Source organism: Diaphorina citri, unplaced genomic scaffold, assembly GCF_000475195.1.
Source record: "Diaphorina citri unplaced genomic scaffold, Diaci psyllid genome assembly version 1.1 scaffold186, whole genome shotgun sequence".
Classification (NCBI taxonomy): Eukaryota; Metazoa; Arthropoda; class Insecta; order Hemiptera; family Psyllidae; genus Diaphorina; species Diaphorina citri.
In genome coordinates, this window is record NW_007377623.1 from 146,838 (window position 1) to 166,978 (window position 20,141).

The 20,141-nt window shown below is 36.6% G+C and overlaps 1 protein-coding gene across 2 annotated transcripts in view; it reads left to right on the top strand.

The window, feature by feature from the left end:
• LOC103505624 (guanine nucleotide-binding protein G(s) subunit alpha) overlaps window positions 1–20,141 on the top strand; it is a 59,217-nt gene that overhangs the window by 30,026 nt on the left and 9,050 nt on the right. For both annotated transcript variants that reach the window (XM_017442509.2, XM_008469977.3), the window contains exons 4-5: window positions 4,812–5,029; window positions 18,154–18,208. In XM_017442509.2, coding sequence (XP_017297998.1) covers window positions 4,812–5,029; window positions 18,154–18,208 — 273 coding nt within the window. The remainder of the gene's footprint in view (window positions 1–4,811; window positions 5,030–18,153; window positions 18,209–20,141) is intronic.

The window sequence follows — 20,141 nt, forward strand, 5'->3', positions numbered from 1 at the left end:
AGTTTGAGGGTAAAGTACGAATACATTAGAAACTTACAATGTATGTGAATAAAAAAACGGGCATAGAAAAGGCGTTTTATATTGATACAGATACTCGTAGAATAGCAGGGAAATGGTCATGAAGCCCTCTTTGCCTGAGCTGCGTACATATGGGGATAAAGGAACGTTTCAGTCCCATCGAGATAATGCATTCTTCTCTTCTAATAACAAGACAGGCTGGGATTCTTTGTATCATTACGTGAAATCGAAAATACCCTTAAAATACTATGTAGTGTGTAGGTAATAGCAGTTCGGTACTCAATATTGACAACATAAGGGAGGGGAATGGAGTGAGAGAAAGAGATAGAGAGGGAAAGTGACTGTATGTAAGGACAGAGGAGGAAGGAATAGGAACAGCAGGGAAGAATATTTTTGGGTAGCTTCAGAATTTGATGAGTTAAACCGAAAGAGAGAGAGGATTCATAGCGAAGTACCTAACTTTAAAATTCATGTAAGTAAGTATATTGCTCGAAGGCATTGGACCCCCATTAGGGGTTAAAGAGAAAGATATACACGAAAGTGTTTAATTTTTAATAATCTGCTAGTAAATCATTAAGGCATGGCCGTTCATGTCACTCATCCATTTAGTGGTCTTGCTCGGCGTAGCTTAACAAAAACGAACCGGAAAATAGCCTATAACCTTTCACGGGAGTGCAAGCGCAATAAGTTCACAGAGTTTCATAGCGATCGGATGAGCGGTTTGGCCAGACATAAAGTTCGAACAAACACACACACAAACAAAGAAACAAATATTCATTTTTATGTATTAGATAAAAATAAAAACAATATACCTAGTGGAAAAAAAAAAATAAAAAAAGATAAGTAACAACTACCTTGCAGATAATTTTTCATTTGTTGAAAATTTAATAAAATTTGACAACAATACAAGACGGTCGGTCATACGCTTTTTTTCGGTGGGATTTGAACATTAATTTCCATAGCCTTTCCAGTGTTAACATAGCTCCAACGACAAAGGGATACAATATTGGGTGTACTATAGTGAGGCTTGTCAGAAAAGAGAAGTTAGAGAAATGTCGCATGTAGAAATATTTTCATTTTAATATATTTATACACAGTAGGGCGATATCATAGACATAAGATGCACGTGCAGGAATAATGGTTTATTCAAATAAAATGTCACTCATTTGGCAGTGCCATATTGTTTCTCAGTTGAATCTTCGCTACCTCCATCTGTGTTCCAGTGGGAATCGAATACAAGCCATCATTCCATGAATTCCATCCCTATGGTTATCACTACCAACTTACCACGTTTCGTGCTTAAAGCTTAACACCCGCTTCATTTGTATTCAATAATAAAATGCTTGAAAATTGCATCAAAATCATAAAATTATAGTTCTCACACTCAATGGTAAAGGATTGGGCATTAACCACGAAACCAAGACAAATAGAAATTCACCTCAGACTAAATGTTCAATCTCGGGGGGGTCCACGGGAGAAATTCCATTTTCACAATTCCCAATTATTTTCAAGTACAGTTTTGGACATGATAGTCCATTGATCTGTGGTGTTTTCTCAAGGAGAGGGAGAAAGTTTCAATGTCCCCCACCACCACCACCACCAACGCCATGAGAAAAATTTCTCACTTGAAAGAGCGCAAACTTGTGAAGGACTTTTCATACCTCCTTAGACTCTTATTTGTTCAAAAATGGTACGAAAGTTCGTTCACGTTCAATCATGCATATGATACGACGAAGGAGAGAGAAAAAAAAGAAAATGAAAAGGAAGAAAAAAAGATCTACGAAGGTTTAGAAAAGATTGTGGCAAAGAGTCACAAGGTGCAAAGAAAAGGCTTGAAGCTTCTTACTGTCGAGATGCATTTTAAATTTAAAAGGAACTATAAAATCAAAAACGTAACTCCGATGCACTTTTTTTATGTGCCATTATCATCATGACAATAGTTTTATCTCCAGCCTTTATAGTCTGGTGGGGAGATTTGTAGGTGCAAATTTGAACTGGGAAAGTGAAGATACCCTGGGAAAATGATGTGGGTAGGTGTTATGCATTCAATGTAAGTATAATCATCTGTTTTGTCTCCCAATCTTTGAGTTTACGTAAATGTTGATTTCTTCAAAAGATTCTCCATTTCTCCAGTTTCACAGAGAACGACAGAAAAAATCTCAATAGAGAAGAAAAAAAAATAATGTAGTAATAGCTGGCAAATAGAAAGAAGGGCATGTGCGTATTCTTTTCAGAGTCAAATATGAGCATGGATGTAGTTTATTACCTACGTATGTCTCGTATTTTTCACAGAGCAGCAGACTTGGTTCTCCCATGTGTCACTGTTTGAGGAACGCTATCAAGGAATCTATAGATCGAAGCAACTTTCTTGCTGCGAACTTTTCTTTCACATGCGAGGGATAGCTTGTAAAAATTGCACGTATAGAAGTTACAGGAGAAGTTATTATGCTAGTTATAAATAAACTGAGCTCTCTCTTCCTACATGATTTGAATGTATCATAAGATGAATTGATACAAGTTTTCAAACAATTTACAATTTGCAAAATTCACAAACTATCTTCGTGTAGAGAAGTACAGTTTCGCTGTTTTCTTGTAAAGTTGAGTATTGATGAATGGTTGGATTGGATTAGTTCAATACGTTAATTCCATGTGATCCACTATCCCAATCCGATCCAAATGCTTCAAGTCAGATAAGCAGGTCCATCCAATCCAAATATATAAATAGTTCAATAGCTGTAGGCTCTTTTAAAAGAATACTGGTGGGATATTATCAAAACTTACGAGTACGAGTTCAGGAAGTAAAATGTTCGTTCAAATTTTCCAGTCAAATATTCCGGGGTCAATCCAGAGAGGAGACAAAAATGTGCTCTCGGGCCTTCGAGTAGGAATATTTCCACAGGAATGTTGTGTTGACCAAGCATCCCCAGCACCTAGAAATAGAGTACGTTCCACCTCTTCTCGCCCATCTGACATGTCTGGGGAAAAAGTTGAAGTCAAGCACGTTAATAGTACAACTCAAGTTGAAGTTTGTAATTTACTAAACTTCACACTAGGAGTAGGGAGACGGGTAGGGGGTAGTTCTACTCCTATAATTTATTGTCAATATTAGATCCAGCAGCGTTCTACTCTAGTCTCCGTTCTTCTGCTTCACGTTTGCTTTGCTAGCAGGTCCTCGCCTGGTAAGAAGGGGCTCCGCGCGGTGTTATCCTCCCCAAATGTATTTGAGGATTTAACATAATGAAAACCCAAGGCCCAATCCTAGAGTCACTTTTTGCAAATTCAAATAAATAAGTAAATATTCGTATAACTAGAGTAGTATAAGTTTTGGATCCGATTCTAAGATCTCAAAGAGAATACTATTCGGATAGAATTACCCAAAAGTGACTGTAGAATCGGTCCTATAGGTTAGGTGTAAGTGATTCCACACAAGATCTTTTGATTTTCATCATTTTACGTGAGGGCATCGTAGCAGTTCGAGTACACTGTTGGGAACTTTCGCAAATTATAATTTTTATAACGTGGCTATAAAATGTGTTGTCATCATCATTATGAGAACATGGAGTGATGATGAGACAGTACCAGACAGAAAAACAAAAGACAGAGGTGACGAACGAGTGTGAAGGGGGGAAGAAAGCCATTAATTGAGAAAACCAAAAGAGGGAGTTGAGACAACTAGATGATAGGAAAAAGAACATATAAAGATGGAGAGCCATAAAGAGCATTAAAAAGACGAGATTAATAAAAAAAAGTGGATAAAGAACCAAGAATCCATAAAAGTTAGAGGGGAAGGGGCTGAAAAAAAAAAGAAAAAAAAACTGATATAAACTTGATATTTCTCTGATTGTATAGTACTGCGAATGTTGTTGTAATTGTAAGTAATTAAGTATTAATAATGAAGGAAGAAAAAAATGTTGGATTTTATCGCTCACTATTGTTTCATCTTTCCTAAGTGCAGGTTTTATTATACCGTCAGTGTACTTCGTACCTGTTGATCATATTATAAATTCCCTAAAACATTATAGGATTTAAGTAGGTAGCTATGCCCTTCGTTGTTAACTGCATCTTTATCGAGTTTTTTATTTTTTATTACGAGTTTAAAAAAAAAAAACCTCGTTACTTACAGCTCAATCCTGGAACATCGCATTTAAACAGAAGAAATCACTCAATTTAGTGAAGGTGCAGGGGTTTTTCTATCCTTTGAAAGTTTAAATCCACAAAATATAAAACCTTATTCAGATATATTTATAAACAAAATTCTGGTCTCAAGTAACACTAAAGCGTCAATCCCAAACATCTGTTGGCCAAAATTGACTTAAGGCCAGCCACTCATTATGAGTAGGCTTGCCAAATATCCAAAATGTCGATTCGGGACGCGAATCCGCGAACATAATTGCCAAATCCGCGAACAAAATCGCCAAATCCGCGACCATAATCGCCAAATCCGCGAACATGATCGCGAAATCCGCGAACATAATCGCGAAATCCGCGAACATAATCGCGAAATCCGCGAACAAAATCGCGAAATCCGCGAGATAATCGCGAAATCCGCGAACATAATCGCGAAATCCGCGAACATAATCGCCAAATCCGCGAGCATAATCGCAAAATCAGCGAACAAAATCGCGAAATCCGCGAACATAATCGTCAAATCCGCGAACAAAATTGCCAAATCCGCGAACATAATCACGAAATCCGCGAACATAATCGCGAAATCCGCGAACATAATCACTTGTGTATACACAAGGTATATTCTATTCTATTCTAACCCAATGTTCTCTCTTTTCCTCCCACAGACGATAACAGGTGCAATGAGTCAGGTGAATCCCCCGTGCACGTTAGAACATCCGGAAAACCAAAGTCGTGTCGACTACATTCACAACGTGGCGTCCGCGCACGACTTTGATTATCCGCCGGAGTTTTACGACATAGCTGAAGAACTCTGGAAAGACAAAGGTGTTCAGGCGTGCTTCGAGCGATCCAATGAATATCAGCTAATAGACTGTGCAAAATAGTAAGTCCATCCTTCTAATTTTATTTTAACCGTGTCTTAACGTGGCTTTTTTTTTAATTCAAGCCAAGATACTGCAGTATCAATAAGTACAGCATACCCATTACCCAATCAAACAGTAGTTCCAATTGTATTCTGACTGTGGTATGTTTTATTAAGTTTTATAATCCAGGGCGTACAGAAGAGCGAGTGAAAGAAGAAAAGTCTGATGAAAATGTAGGGCGTGCATATCATTATTTATCCACAGAACGCCACCAGCTGTTGATCTTTGAATGTACCGAATGTAAATTAGTGTGATGAAGAATGAATGAATAAACGAGGGACATTGAAAAGGGCCGGAAATATCGACTAAAGTTTAGTTTGTAATGAAAGTTGAAAGTTTGAAAGTTCGACAAAAGAAAGAACTTGAGCTGTTTCAAAAACACAAACTTTCAACAAAGATCCGAGGCAACAATCTAGGCCAACAAAAGAGAACCTTCGACATAAAAGTGAAAGAAAAGCATCTAGTAATATTATAGTAGCTGTAATAATGGTCTAAACTCTGAAGTCTTGAGACTTTCCTGCTTTAGTAAGAAAGGCCGACCACATAATATGAAGATAAGACGCCAGTAAGCTTGAAACTTGGGCAAGGAAAGGAGCTAGAGAATAAAATATTTAAATCTTACAAACCTCGACCACTATGCAGAACATTGTTATTTCTGGTACACATTCAATAGAATATAAGGAGTAAAGTTGTATTGTGTCATGTATTTGTATTTTGTGCGCCTCTTGTCCTTGAATATATCTTTCTTTCTTTCTTTCTTTGACAATGTGAAAAATCTTGGATGGAAATAAAAAGGTGGAAGGAGAAACGAGGAAGAGTACGAAAATGAAGATAGTTAAGGGAAAAGGTTAACGAGGACGAGGATGAATACCTCAGAGATGTCCCTCAGCAAGGATGCACCGAGAGAGCTTCGTACTCTTGAGTCCTGTGAGTCTTTCATTATGAAGCCCCCACTTAGCACTTACACAATGATGGTTGTTGTGACAATTACTATCATGAGCACTATCGCTGTATAAACTGAGTAATTTCGAGAGAGTTACTACGATACTATCAGATGACTTTTCAGTCTCATGCGGACAAAGTTTTATCCCCCTCAGACATGGTCGAAATTTTTTGGCTTAGGTACCTTTCTTCAGTTCTTCCTCCCTCCAGAGCAAATAGAAGCTAGACATAGAATTTCACCCTCAATGAGTTTGACCACACAATAATAGAACTCTCAGGGGCAACGAATGTCTTGGAGACCTACACGATTTCACACCAAAATCCGCGTCGTTTGCGGATTTCCTCCTCCTCAAACTCGTGTTTTACACTTAAAATAAGTAAAGTTCAATATAAATAATAATGTTCTCCTTTTCTCCAACAGTCTCGTTTCCTTGGTGAAATAGCGAAGAGAGTCCGGGGAGGAAAAATCAGCAGCGTTTCACTTTGGAAAAACCAGAGAGAGTACAGAAGACGTCCCCGAGTGTCTACAGTGTAATGATTGATGATGCGTATGTTATATGCTCATGTTTAGAGTACTAGTGGAGAAAATATAAATTGATGCTATAACAAATGTGCATGACTGTACCGGGTGGAAAGAGCCGGAAGTCATTTGAGGACTGGATTATTAGGTGGTCGATTGGTATTAGTATAAGTAGGGCCATCGGCTTTAATAAACGCCTTTGGTCACTGCGACCTGGTTAGATCTTTTGTGACATTCCCTTTATTTTTTCTAGAAGAGCCCTAGACTTCTTACGAAGGCCAGGGTTCTTTTAGGACTGATTTATTTGACTTCTTTAGGTGTTATAATCATCCTTGAGAAGTATAGCAGTCGTTTGTGAGAGGCAACACCACATTCACAGATGATGTGTTCCGCCGTTTCTGGTGCCTCTTTGCATAGACGACAGTAGGTGGTCGATAGTTTTTTGCTTTTGTTCAAATACTAGAGATGTGAACAGAGCTATAGGTAGGTCATTTGATAGGTGGGGTAAAGAATGGAGAAGATATAGTAACTAGAAGAAGGTCTGGAGACTGGACATACTGTTATAAAACGTAGGATAGTACTCAGTGGAACAAAGGACTGAGTGCTGTTATGGTGTTTCATACCAAGGAAAACCACATAAATTTCTTTCGAAAGCGCACACGGAAAAATCTATTTATATACTTACAGTCCGGATGAAACAAAAAGTCTGTCTAACCCAGCAGCTCACATATCAGACCGTCTTCATGCCTTCTGCGTGAGGTTATTTCTCCTTATTAGAGTTGAAATTACTTCGCAGAAAATTACACTGCACTGTAAACATGGGGATATATCTTAATTGAAAACTGTCGTGTTTTACGCACCTGTGTTTGGACTCTATTTACATCTGGAGACGACGTTAATCAAGACAAGGTTGGAAGTGTGAACGCTGTTCCTTGCTGGAACAAAACTCGATTCCTGTGTACCTACAAAGTCTCTTCTTGAAATTGTCATTATATTGTGACCAAATATAGAAAACCATTATCGAGATTAATGGTGGGTTTCACTTGATCGGACATTTCCCCTAACGGGAGATTTTTAAATAATCCAAAAAGAAGCCATTAATAGATAATTCTAGATTTAAAATATGTAAAGATGTTTGTAAATTTTTCAAAAAACTTTTCACTATACTCAGTGACTTTTATAATAATGTTATGTGAAGCATATTATCTGGAAAAAAATTGCTAAAATCTCAGCAAATAGTCAACCTTCAACTATAGTGACATCCTGTATATTATCCAATGTTCTGGAGCACCCTGTGCGAGATTGGATGTGAGAGTGTGGGGAAATTAGTGCTGCTCTCCGTTTTACTAGTCCGAACATTGCCGATCTGTCGGAAATGTACTCGTAATACGATTCAAATAAAATAATCCGATAGGTAATAATCACACACCAAAGCTGCCGATCTAGGAGACCTACTTGTATCTAGTACCTGATATCTGACTCGATAAAGAGAATAATGGAATATTGTGTACAGTAGAACCTCGATTATTTCAACTAATTGGGACCGAGGGTTGTTGAAATAAACGAAAGTTGAAATAATTGAAATTCCGTATAAAACAATGAAAAAGGGGCAAAATTTAGATACTAAAGAACAAAAATGGTTAATAAATATCCTATTTTGAACTGATTTTTGGGGTTGAAATAATAGAGAGTTGAAATAATGGAGGTTGAAATAATCGAGATTCTACTGTATTTATCATTGTTGTGAACCCTGTGTTCTTCTCCATTGATTTTAATTGTGTTCAATGTTGATGTGTCTTTCGCTCTTTGTATTTGTCCGATCTGTTGTGGTCAATTATCGAGGGAGATAGTCCGTTTGCGACATAAATTGTTGGATCGTTTCAGTGGACGCTGTGTTAGTTGGAAATAAATTGGGTTCTCCCATATTTTTCGTAGAGCATTTGGCTGATTTTTTATTGTTGTTATTATTATTTCTATACATGGGTATTTATGAATTTATGGTGTATTTGCTTCTTTGTAGCTTTTAACGACATCCAATGCCCCCTATCGAGGTAGAACCCTCATGATCACCAGGTGCGTCAACCATTTTGTGTGATACGAAAAGTCATTTCCGTTCCTCAATCAGTAGCCACTAGGGTACCTAATATGCCAGTTCCCCAGATGGTACACTGATAGACGATAGAGTGAATCTTTTCCTAGGAAATTCACGGAGACCAGTATTTATAACTATCGCACCCAATGTTTCTTCTATGAAATTCAGCAGTGATTTGATTGTTTTTCAGCGTATGCCTCCCTGTGTATTTTTGTCTTTGTCTTTGATTTGACATGGCTGTCAGCGTTTCAGCTTCGTCCCCCAGCAAGACTTCAGAGCTACTAATACTTCATAGATTTTTGCCTGATACTAGACGACGCAAATATCAACAATGTCTTGTTTTAAGTGAGTGAGAGAAAAAAAGAAATAGAATGCAAACAAATTAATTAGCATGTATGTCTTATGCTGTACTGAGGACTGGACGAATATGTGTGACTAGAGATAAACTACAGCGTTACAGAAAGAGAGAATAGGGTTTGAAAGATTCGCTCATTTAGCTCGGGGCTTCAGTGGCGAAAACAGGAGGCAGATGACAGACTATTTGACTAACAAAATAATGGTGCGATTTTGTATTTAATTCAGGAACTTTGGAAATCAGTATCCAATAATCCCTATGTAGACCCCATCAGTTTCCTTTCCTAAAAGAAAGTTTAGCTATTAACTTTTTCAAGCAAAGATTTTAAAAATGTCCACCCCGAAATGACACTACTAAATTTTATGTCTACTAGGACCCAAACCCGAACCCCCTCGCATTTCGAGGGAATATTATCTATCACTTTTGCGGGTAGTATACTCCCAGGTTCTGAAATACTCTTAGATACATGGGCTTCTTCCTAACGAAAAATATTTCACACCATAGCTTCGTAACTTGAGGTATCGATAAGTTCAGCCGGAAAAGCTAAAAATTCAAAGGAACAGCTCGTTCTCGTTGATGGGTTCTTTATATTCTCCTCTGACCGCATAGTCCGCACATCCTACCAAGCTTTTCCACAAATTAACATTTTCTTCGCCTTCTCTAAAATTGTCTCCTTGAGAGTTGAGAGTGAACAAGCCCCCCTCATCTGCCCACCCGTCCCTTCTCATCATGCTGACTTTCAAACGTTTTTCTTTTATTTTCAATCACGTCCAGGTCTGGAAAAAAAAGATTTATTTACTGAAAACATTGTGATCACTAGACCATAAAGAAGGAATACTTCGATATTATACTGTTCTCCTCTCAAATAAAAGTTCAAATTGCAAGCTTGAGAGTAAAAGTTGCAATCGAGAGCAATATGGTCAGTATGCGAACGTCAGGAGCGTTCTCTATCACCTAATCCTTACTACGTCCTGCATCCCCTTTGTTAAACGAACTGAGTTCGAAATTTTACTATCACCCGTACCATCAATGAAGAAGTCAAGACCCTAGAAAAAATCTCAAAATAGTTATCTTCGCTAATTATTGCCCTAACTTCGTGGGTCCAAGATCACATCCGAAGACTTTTCCTTGCTGCTTCCTTACATCTGATTCCGCCTGCTGAAAAGGCACGGCCAAGTGTGAAGATTCTCTGTCATTTTTTGACCCCAATTCTTTTTTCGGTGATATTGACGAAACACTTTTCACCGTGTGTGTTTATTCCCTTTCAGTTCGAACAATAAAATTAAAAAGAAAAACACAATGATGACACACGATTTTCTAGTGAATTACTCCTTCCCTCGGAGATGAGGAACACGTGGGAAAGAAAAACTAAACAAAGGTTGAAATAGATTTCATCCATTGTACTTCTCCCCTGAGTTTTCTTTTATCTTTTTTCCAATACTTGAACTTGGTGAGTGGAGAGATATATTTTACTTTGAACAATTGTTTTTTTATGGATCAATAATTATGACCTCTTTCGTTTGGACAGTGATCAGTGGCCGTTCGGTTTGTCTACCAAAAAGACGACTTTAGAATCTCGGCTGTAACTTTACAAAAGTGCTGGACTAAAAGGAATACTACTACCACTCTTGCGAGCAGTATACTCCCAGGTTCTGACATTCAAACAGGGCATAACACCGTCAACAATTAGTCTTCTCCACTGCTGTCGATATGCGAAGCCGCCACTGAAGACAGCACGTATCCAAGATAGTTTGCTTTCTCTCCTACAAATTCTTAGCCACCTCTTCTATCGCCTGCTAAATGGCCAGATCTAAGAATAGGAAGAGGGACAAATTTAATGTCTCAAATTGTTTGAGTATGAACTCTTCGGATATCAGTGCGGGATGCTCGTTTGCAAACTTGGGAAGATAAAATGTATCCCAGTTTATCCTGCTGCTAGGATGAGAAGTATACAATATTAAGTCCCTTTTGCTAAAACATCATTTTGATGGACTCAGGGAACTTTGAATCGGATATCGGAATATTGACTAAATTTTCGATTTTGAAAATATGTTTCGATTCGAATACTTTGGCCATGTTTACCTATACAAATCGGCAATAAAAAGCAATCAATTCCACAAACAAATGAAAAAAGAACAGCAATATGACTTGTATTTTAACATTTAAATTTCAAACAACCCTTCGACACTGAATCCTTTGTATCTGCACCAGTCAACTCCTCTAGTTTGTTAATCTTTTGTTAAGTTCAAACTTCTTGCTGCCTATTTCCTCTTGACCTATTTTCCAAGTGAAAATTAGTTTATGTACATAGGCAGCAGCTTCAGTGTAGACTTAAATCCGAAATATTGCCTGTACTGTGCAGTAAGGTGTGAAAAAAGAAAAAGTTCCATGTCATGATGAAGGTCGGAGTTTTTGCAGCTGAATAGAAAAATGGTCGTTGGGTGGAAGAGCTCATTTTAGGATAATTCTGTCGCGATAAAACATATTCAAGCGCTTCGCCATGGAGCTCCTATGTCAGTTCCAGCATTTCAGGTGGTTTTCTATTGAATAAAATTGATCTAGGTATCCTTGGGTATAAAATGTGAATAGAATAATGTACGCAGAACGGGTGGGAGGTGGACCAGATTAAATCTTGATTGGATCCGTCTGCCTCTATGATATAAATAGTAAAAGTTGAGTGCTTATTTATATTACTGCTTGAATAGGACTAAAGAAGCCCTTTACGTGGGCTTTATTTATTTATTTATTGAAAAACATTTTACAATACATTATTGTGGCCAAATCAAATAATGTTGAGGACTGAAGACATATCCATCACCAACCAATTCATCTCATATTTGGCAACACAATCTTGTGAATCAGTTACCCCCAATGATATCTCAATACGTTTGGCATCACACAAAAGTGACAATTTTATTGGGTTCTTGCTTGGTGGATTCTGTGATAGGTCTTGCATTTGATATTGTCGTCCATCTTAAGGTCAGGATACTTTTTTTTCTTTTTTTAGTACAATTGGTACATAAATTATAAAGTACATTACCCATGCCCATGTACAATAGTATTTTTTGTAGGAGCGTACTGAATAATATTAAAGACATTCAAATTCATTTTCAAAAAGAAAAAAGGAAAAGAATTCAATCAGTACAGAAAATTGCTTCAATTTTTCATCGCTTCCCTCGCTAGTAGTTGCTGCATTTTACATTCTAATATTCCTCTGCCTTACCTTAAGTAATTTTTTCCCCATGCAATTTTTACTTATCTTAATGCTCTCTGTGATAAAGCTTACTTAAGTCTGTACATGCACGAGGCTTTCAGCATACAAGGTGTTCACACCTCCCTGTATACAAAGAAACTGGAAATTTCAACAAATATGTAATACTTGAAGGAAGATAAAATCGGGGGAAATCGTATCTAATGTCCGTAGCATACTCGTATCAAATTCAGTAAAAAGGGTGGACAATGGAAAGTGACAATATGACCTTGGATGAATAACCCTGAAATACTTGGTATAGTATTTTTCAAAAGTGTTGTCAATTTGTGCAGAAAAAGGCTGGAGGTAGTAATAAATAAATTGAAAGGGTTTTGATTTACGAAATAGCATATTTGAAGAATCGAGATAAGGACCGGTTCCAAAATCTGATGATGTAATGATCGTTCATTATTGGCCATCATTGCTAATGTTCTTTTGTTTTTAGATGGAGATATTACCACTGAAAATACAACTGAGTCCATCCTGTATTCGGGAATATATGAGATCACATCACCTACATTTTACATTGTAAGGACCAGTGTCGTAAACAAGAAGAAACCATGTAAAGTTCGTATCTAGGAAACACACCTGTGATTGTGCCAAATTACTTGGAGATTGTGCCTTTCATTTTGTGGTTAAGACTTTCATTCATGCTTAATCCTTTCTGACTTTTACTGTGAAAAATTAAAAGTGTATTTTTTAAAGAATTATTCAAATAAATAAGTGGTTTACAATTACCTCAACCTATTTTTGGTGGCACTCGATACCCAATGGTATGTACCAAGTTCCAATACGTCCTATATGTGACCAAGCCCACATGAGTGTTTTTTCAACTTTTTAAAACTACTTTACAGTTTCATGCAATATATTATATTTTTGGGGGCTCCCTACTTATTTATAGGTAAATATTCAACTGTCCTCTCAAGGCTATTTTTTTTTTTTTTTTACTCTGCCAGGACCAGAACCCTAAAATTACGCACTGAGCTATGGAATTAGTTCGACACTGGGCTTTGCATATTTCGAAGACTACACATAGCCGTGACATTCAGACAGTTTCAATTATTACCTCCTCCCTTTCTGTCTGCCTTTCCTCTACTTTAGTACCCATGTTCCATTTCTTTATTCCTCTTTGCGGAGGCAGAGCTTGCATTTTTTACTCGAACCTTAAATCCTGCCGAATATAAACTCAAAGGAAATGTTACTTGCGTGCTGATACCATGTATCATGTGGTATCCACGTTTCTGGGATTCCTGGAACGGCTTTGAAAAAGGGAAAATGTATTTCCTGGTAATTATGTTTGTATCTCTTATACGAATGTATTTCATATATTTTTGCTCAAGAGACGTAACCCTTCCAGCTGCTTGGTTGTCTAAGGGTTGACCGTCTATATCTATCATGCGATTATTTTTATTCCCTGAGCTTAGAGTTCCCTGTGTGTGTTCTTAAGTGAACCATGTACCAGGCTACATCTCACAGCTTCCAAGTCGTTTTTAATTTTCTTCTTCTTTAATGAAGGAAACTCAATTTGTCGAGTCTTTGACATTATGACGTAATGTTTTGTTTTTGTCTTGTGCTTTCATGTCTATTATGTTGTGTAGTATACTTTGTTATTTACTTTTCTTTTATTTCCGGGAATTCCTTCTAGTGTTTTCCCCTTTTGAACCTCTTCGGGGTGTAAAGAATGGAGGAAAAGGGTTCTCGTATGTTGCCCCCCCTTGGTCCCCCCACGTGTCAGACTTAGAACCCAAATGTCTCGAGAAATTACACACAAACTTTCCCCAGAAAGTAATTAACTTTGAAGATGTCTTTCTTGGAATAAGTACTGAACGCAGAAATGCAGTCCATGAAAAGGAAAGCAATATTGTTAGAAATTTCAAAAAAGATGCAAAAGTCTTCTTTCTTTAATTTCTGGAATAAATAAAACAGGTGGTATTTTACTGTAGTTCATAAAAACCACGGAAATTTGTCAAACACACAATTTATTTGGAAATGAAATATAAATTCGTGGCAAGGAGAGGTAGGAGAACTTTGAGAGTACCTATCTAATGTAATACACAGGTACTCTATCCCTACCTCGTAATCCTACTAATATACTCTTCAGTTCGATAGTGTTTGGTATAGCCATTAGTCATTTACCTAATAATAGTTCATACAAAGTATCGAAATTTTCCAGCTGGATATATCTCTATTAAGCATCTACCTATAAATATTTAGCTACTTCTTTCTCACCATCTTACTCTCTCATTTGAAAGGTACAAAAGAAAGCACAATAAATTTCCCGCCATTAATCACACATCAGTAAGTTAACACGTTTGCGTGTACGAAGATGTCTTTCCTTGAGGAGGTGTAAACTGTGTAAGGTGTAAACTATAAATAAATGATCTAGTATCGTAGTACATAGTAGTTATGTTAACCTGTAAAAGTTGTCCCAATTACTTTAACTGTTATTACCGTTTTCTTATACACAGTTTACGTATTTTTACTCTGAAGAGACATTTAAAAAAAATATCTACTAAAAGTTTGATTCAATAAGACTCATATTTGAAAAAGCTCTGCAGTAACCCTCAACTTAAAATTGACAAAAGATTGCTAGAAAAAATCTGAAAGAGATCTCCTGAGGACGGAAGACTTGTCGAGAAAAGAAGAAGAAAAAGTTTTTCAGTACCTACAAACAATGTTCTAAGAGAAAATGCATAACAGAAAATCGTAAAGAGCGCATGGTTCTCTCTTCAAAGTTTTCATTTTTTCCCCCTCTCCGCTTAAAAAAAGGAACATTCAGGTAGTTTTATCCGAAACAAAACGATAGAAAGTCTCTCCATGCTGCGTACTTTTGTACCTAGTCCTGCATGCATGGGCAAAATTCCTGTATACATTTTCATGGGAAATCATTTTTAGAAATTCATACAACAGCGAAGGTTAAAGTTGACTTTTTTCACACCCGGGGTTTCATGGAAAATTCGATGGAGCTTTCCTGAAATTATGTCTGTATGTGTTCTCATAATATTTTGACTAGGTCACGGTGATTAACTTTGTAGCGTGTATTACATTATATTCCCCTTTGTCCACTGCTTTCTAGATGGATACGTTTCATGATTCTTCTCTCAAAGTTTGATAAGTGAAAAATCTGATCACATTTTCGCGCCATGTGCTATTGATTTCTTCTGTACTAGTACATGTCAGGACGTACACAATTCTGTCTTGGCTCTTGCCTTGATAACTCTATGGTATTTATTTCATTGTTGTGTCTAATTATATACTTTTAAGAGCTTTTACTGTCATTAGATTTTTATGATCGATCTTTTTTTCGTAATCGAAAGTATTTTGGATTGCCAATTAGAATTAATAATGTGTACATTTGACGTTCTTAATTTTACAATTAGGTCGATAAATAAATGATCTTTCATCAATTAATTCCCCTTTTGTTCAAACAAAGTGTTGCCCATTGCACAAGGATTTACGAATACGAAGACTGCACAAAAAGTTTATTTAGAAAGTACGTTCTAATACATTTAAAGAGAGAAGAAAGTTAGGTACAATTTGAAGTAGGTACTTCACTGGCCGGGTAGATGGTAGATGAACATTGCTAGAGCATACTATTGCTCCCACGTTGTAGTAAAAAAAAAGTACATTTTGGAAGCAGAAAATTATGGTGAAACTTAAAATTGGATTTGCACGCTCTAGTTGGAAGTAGTTGGCTAGTGTACACGCAATGTACACAAAAACTTTACTTCTACAAAGAATCAGGGATTGAAATCTACCCCGACTATTATTCTTGTATTGTGTAAGTGTAACTGATTTAGTGATTCAATTCTCATCTTATTCCGGACTGAGGTACTATTAACAGGATAATTAAGAGGGAAATATTGACTCTTTCATTAAATTTTAATTACCAATTTTATCAGCTAAATTACCTTCTGGAGACACTTTAAATATTATTTAAAAAGTGTCCATAGATGTGTGTATGATGATAATTTAACAGAAAAAAGTTAAGCATGGTAAAATTTATAATGTATAATGTCTACATAATTATGGTTTGATGTTACACAATATCATGCTTTACAGTTTTATTTTAAGAGGAAAATTTGACACACAATGAAAATTCCTCTCTAACATGTTGGTGAAAGGAGTTTTAAACTTTCAGACAGTTTTCCTGTCATACATTTTTTAGTGTTTTGTATTCGCTGATGCAGAGACTAACCCTCGAATTATTTTGGTCTTATGTGAGTTTATTTTCAAATTACACACTTGAACAAACAACGAGAGCTTGAAAAATAATGTACATAGAGTTTTTTTAACCCGTGAAAAAATGCCTATGGATCGCCAGATTGTTGTCTATAAATTTGTTTTATTTGTATTACGAATATAATGAATGCCTTATGTGTTATGTGTAAAGTAGGAAGTTCTAAAAAAGAAAATAATAATATTAAAAAATAAAACAGAAATACAGTGTTACTCTGTTATACCCTTGCTTGTAAAATATGGAGGATGCCTGAGGATCTTTCTGTTTGTTTTAGAACTTTTTTATTAGTATAAAATCGAGTTGGTAGTTTTTTTACGTGGTTCTGTTTTTAATTTATTTCTGAAACTCACTGTGTAAAAGGTCAAAATGAATGTCAAACGTTGATTTCTAAAGGTTTCAGACGTCAAAGGGTTAATCTGTTTCGTCCTTTTTTTGCGTAGGATGGAAACGATATGATAATATCCCTATACAGCAACATGGCTGCTGACTTTGTACTTTTTAAATATTTAATAGATTTTTGAAAAAGTGAGCCATTAGAGTAATACTCCTACTGTACATATATTGGTTCTTGATGATGAGTACCTGGCTAGTTCTCAAGTGTGATAACTTGAAAAATTTTAATTTGGCTCGATTGTGACTCCATTCTTGTGCTTTAAAAGATTGTCTTTAACCATTTATGTAGTCTTGTGCCACTTTTGTCAATGTTTGAACTTTGAAACCCAAAAGTTCATCCCTATGTCACTTACACAGGTCAAGTAACTTCCACGTACAAGTGGCATGCCTACCCTGTCACATTTGCATCCAAGTTACTGGCACTGTGTTCACACGAGACAAGTAACGTTGCATGCAAGTTAACTGGCATATGTCCCGCCCCCTCAATCCCCTACTGACCCATTGGACCTAAACAAAACCTTGTGGGAGACCCGAAGATATACGCCACTATGCAAGTTATTGGAAGTCATTGAGAAAAAAGACCAGACCAGGGATAACCAGAAATCAAATGATAGTGCGTCACATGACAATTATACACCATATAATTATTTCGTACAACATATAATCACATGTTGTACGGAATGTCAAAATATTGTTGCCTGAGATTTTCATTTGGACAGACGGTCCTGGTGCGTCATATGGCAGCGTCATTTGATTCACATTCATTTAGGTCTAACCGTGTGCCAGATTTATTACATGTTTTTTATGCCATATTTACTAGAAAGATAAATAAATCTTCCATGATTTGGATCGATTCGTGTGCGTTGTGATAATGATCAATTGATCATGCAATCCAGACTGTTATCCTAGATACCTTGTGACTTGTGAGCATAGAAACTGATGAACCTTTCATTTTCTTCGTTTGGACTTTTTACGTATACCATCTGTTACATTGGTGCAATGATTGTTACTTTTGAATAGGTTATGTACCTAATGATGTACATAACCTTGATTAATTTAGAAGAAAAAATGTAGGTACCTATGTAATGTAATGGGAACTTGGAACTATGTAATGAGAAAGTATTGGAATTTTACACCAGTTTCTATAATTTTAAAAGTTTTCTGATACAACTTGAAAGATAATGGTTGTCGTGCACCGAATTCTTCATTTGGATTTACGATTGTCCCATTTTTACTTTCCTTATCTTCTATGATTATACTTATAATGTTTATTTTTTCCTCTTCTGTTGCAGCTTCCTTGATCAAGTTCATATTATAAAAAATCCAAATTATTCTCCTACAGAGCAAGTAAGTACATACTCTACAGTTTTAAGTTAAAAGGCACTTTCAGTTGCTGCGAAAGAGCGGATGCATGAGAAACGTCGATAGTAGTAGAACATACTCGTAGAATCAACATGAGTCTGTAGACCCGGAGGGGGAGGGGGTTTAGAGATTCGAACCCAGAACTCTCAATTTTCAAACTCCTCAGTTTAAGTTTAGCACGGAAGTACGTACTTTGTGAATCGAATGAAATCTAATTTGAGGACGAAGAAAAGAAAATCTTCTACACTTGGGTGAACTTTTCACAAACGCAATGGCTAAATAATTTATCCTGAGGTAGCCTAAAAGTTCTGTTCAACGCAGAGCTTAATCTGTCAGTTGTGGAAAGCCAAATGTGAAAGTCAAAAATATGTAGGAGGACTCTGTGACTTAGCATTAAATAAATTGTGTTCTATTTATATCTGGGCAACTTTTTTCCTTCTCAATAAGTCTCCATAATTTCATTGCACGATGTTTATTACATCCTTTGGCAATACAATGCGAACTCTTCTCTGCACTAGAACCTAGCCCCCATGTCCATTCACACGTTCTTATTATTAATGTATTCTTCACACTTGAACCAATAGAGTACTTCCTTCCTAGAAGATACGTCCTTTAAAAACTAATCTAAAATAGTATGCATATTGGGTTTCAGTACTTATACCTTTGTGTAATAATAACTTGTAATAAGAAAAGTACAACACGTCATTGAGTAAAATCAGGAGGTGCAGGGAAATGATTTTGAGTTTACAAAATTAAGTCAGCATGAATTGCTATTCTTGAACCCGTTTTCGGTTTTTGAGCATTAGACCATCTAGGCCCTTTCACACATGAATTATTATACAAGCCCTAATCACAGTTTATTTTCTCTGAAACTATCTTCCCCCCGTTTTGCCTGATGTCCTGCAGGCCAAATAATTGACTCCCATGGTGGTACACTTTTAATAGCTCTTCCACACTTTCCGGATAATGTGATTTGCAATAAACAACATTATTTCATTATAACTAGGGGGACGAAATTTACATTTAGGGTACAGACAGGCATCAAAACCTAGACAGTACTCGTAATAGGTTTTCCCTTCTTCTGACCTTGTTGGGAACCTATACAATATCTACGCTACTTGAACGGGATAACGTATCCAGATCGAAAGATAAAACAGGATCATGTACCACATAGTACATCTAAAATCTGAATCCGAAGAGAAAACAAAAAGTTTCACTTGAAATATGTTTTGGAAAATTGGTCAATTCGCATCTCACCTGGCAACATTGTATCCCCGGGAGTCCCAAGTATTTCAACAAGAAAAGTTTACATGGCTTTCAAATTCTTCCTAAATCCTCAACAGCTCCTTGTTAGAGATGCGCTAGATCCTCTCTCGCTGAAGTTCCGAAGTACCTCGGTTCGATTCCCAAAAATGACAGAATTATTCGTTAATGGCTTACCTTATTCGTTTTTCCAATCCGGTAAATTACTAATAGTGAGAGCATTGTTCATAATAATGATTATTATTATTACTCATCTATTATGGATAATTTGATACTGTTGGAAACAATGTAATAATTACTACGCCTCCTCATATTCCAACATATAGGACTCTTCTCTTTCTCTGCTCTAAACTTTTCCTCATCTCTTCCTCTTGTACCCTTTTCTCGTCACATGTTTGTATGTTGAATACGAATTCCCTTCTTCCTCTTTGCTTGCATATTCCTCCATTTCTTCTTTCTCTAGTTCCCTCCCCTGTTCTCTTTGCCCTGTGCCTATAGCAATTATCTATTTCTTCCTCTTTGCCCGTACAATCCTCCGTTCCTCTTTTCTCTTTGTTCGTACTAGAGTTTCCTTTCCCTCCTCTCTTTGCCTAGTGCCTATAGAATTTTCTCTCCCCTTCTTCTTTGCCGATAGTACAGCTCCCTTTCCTCCGTT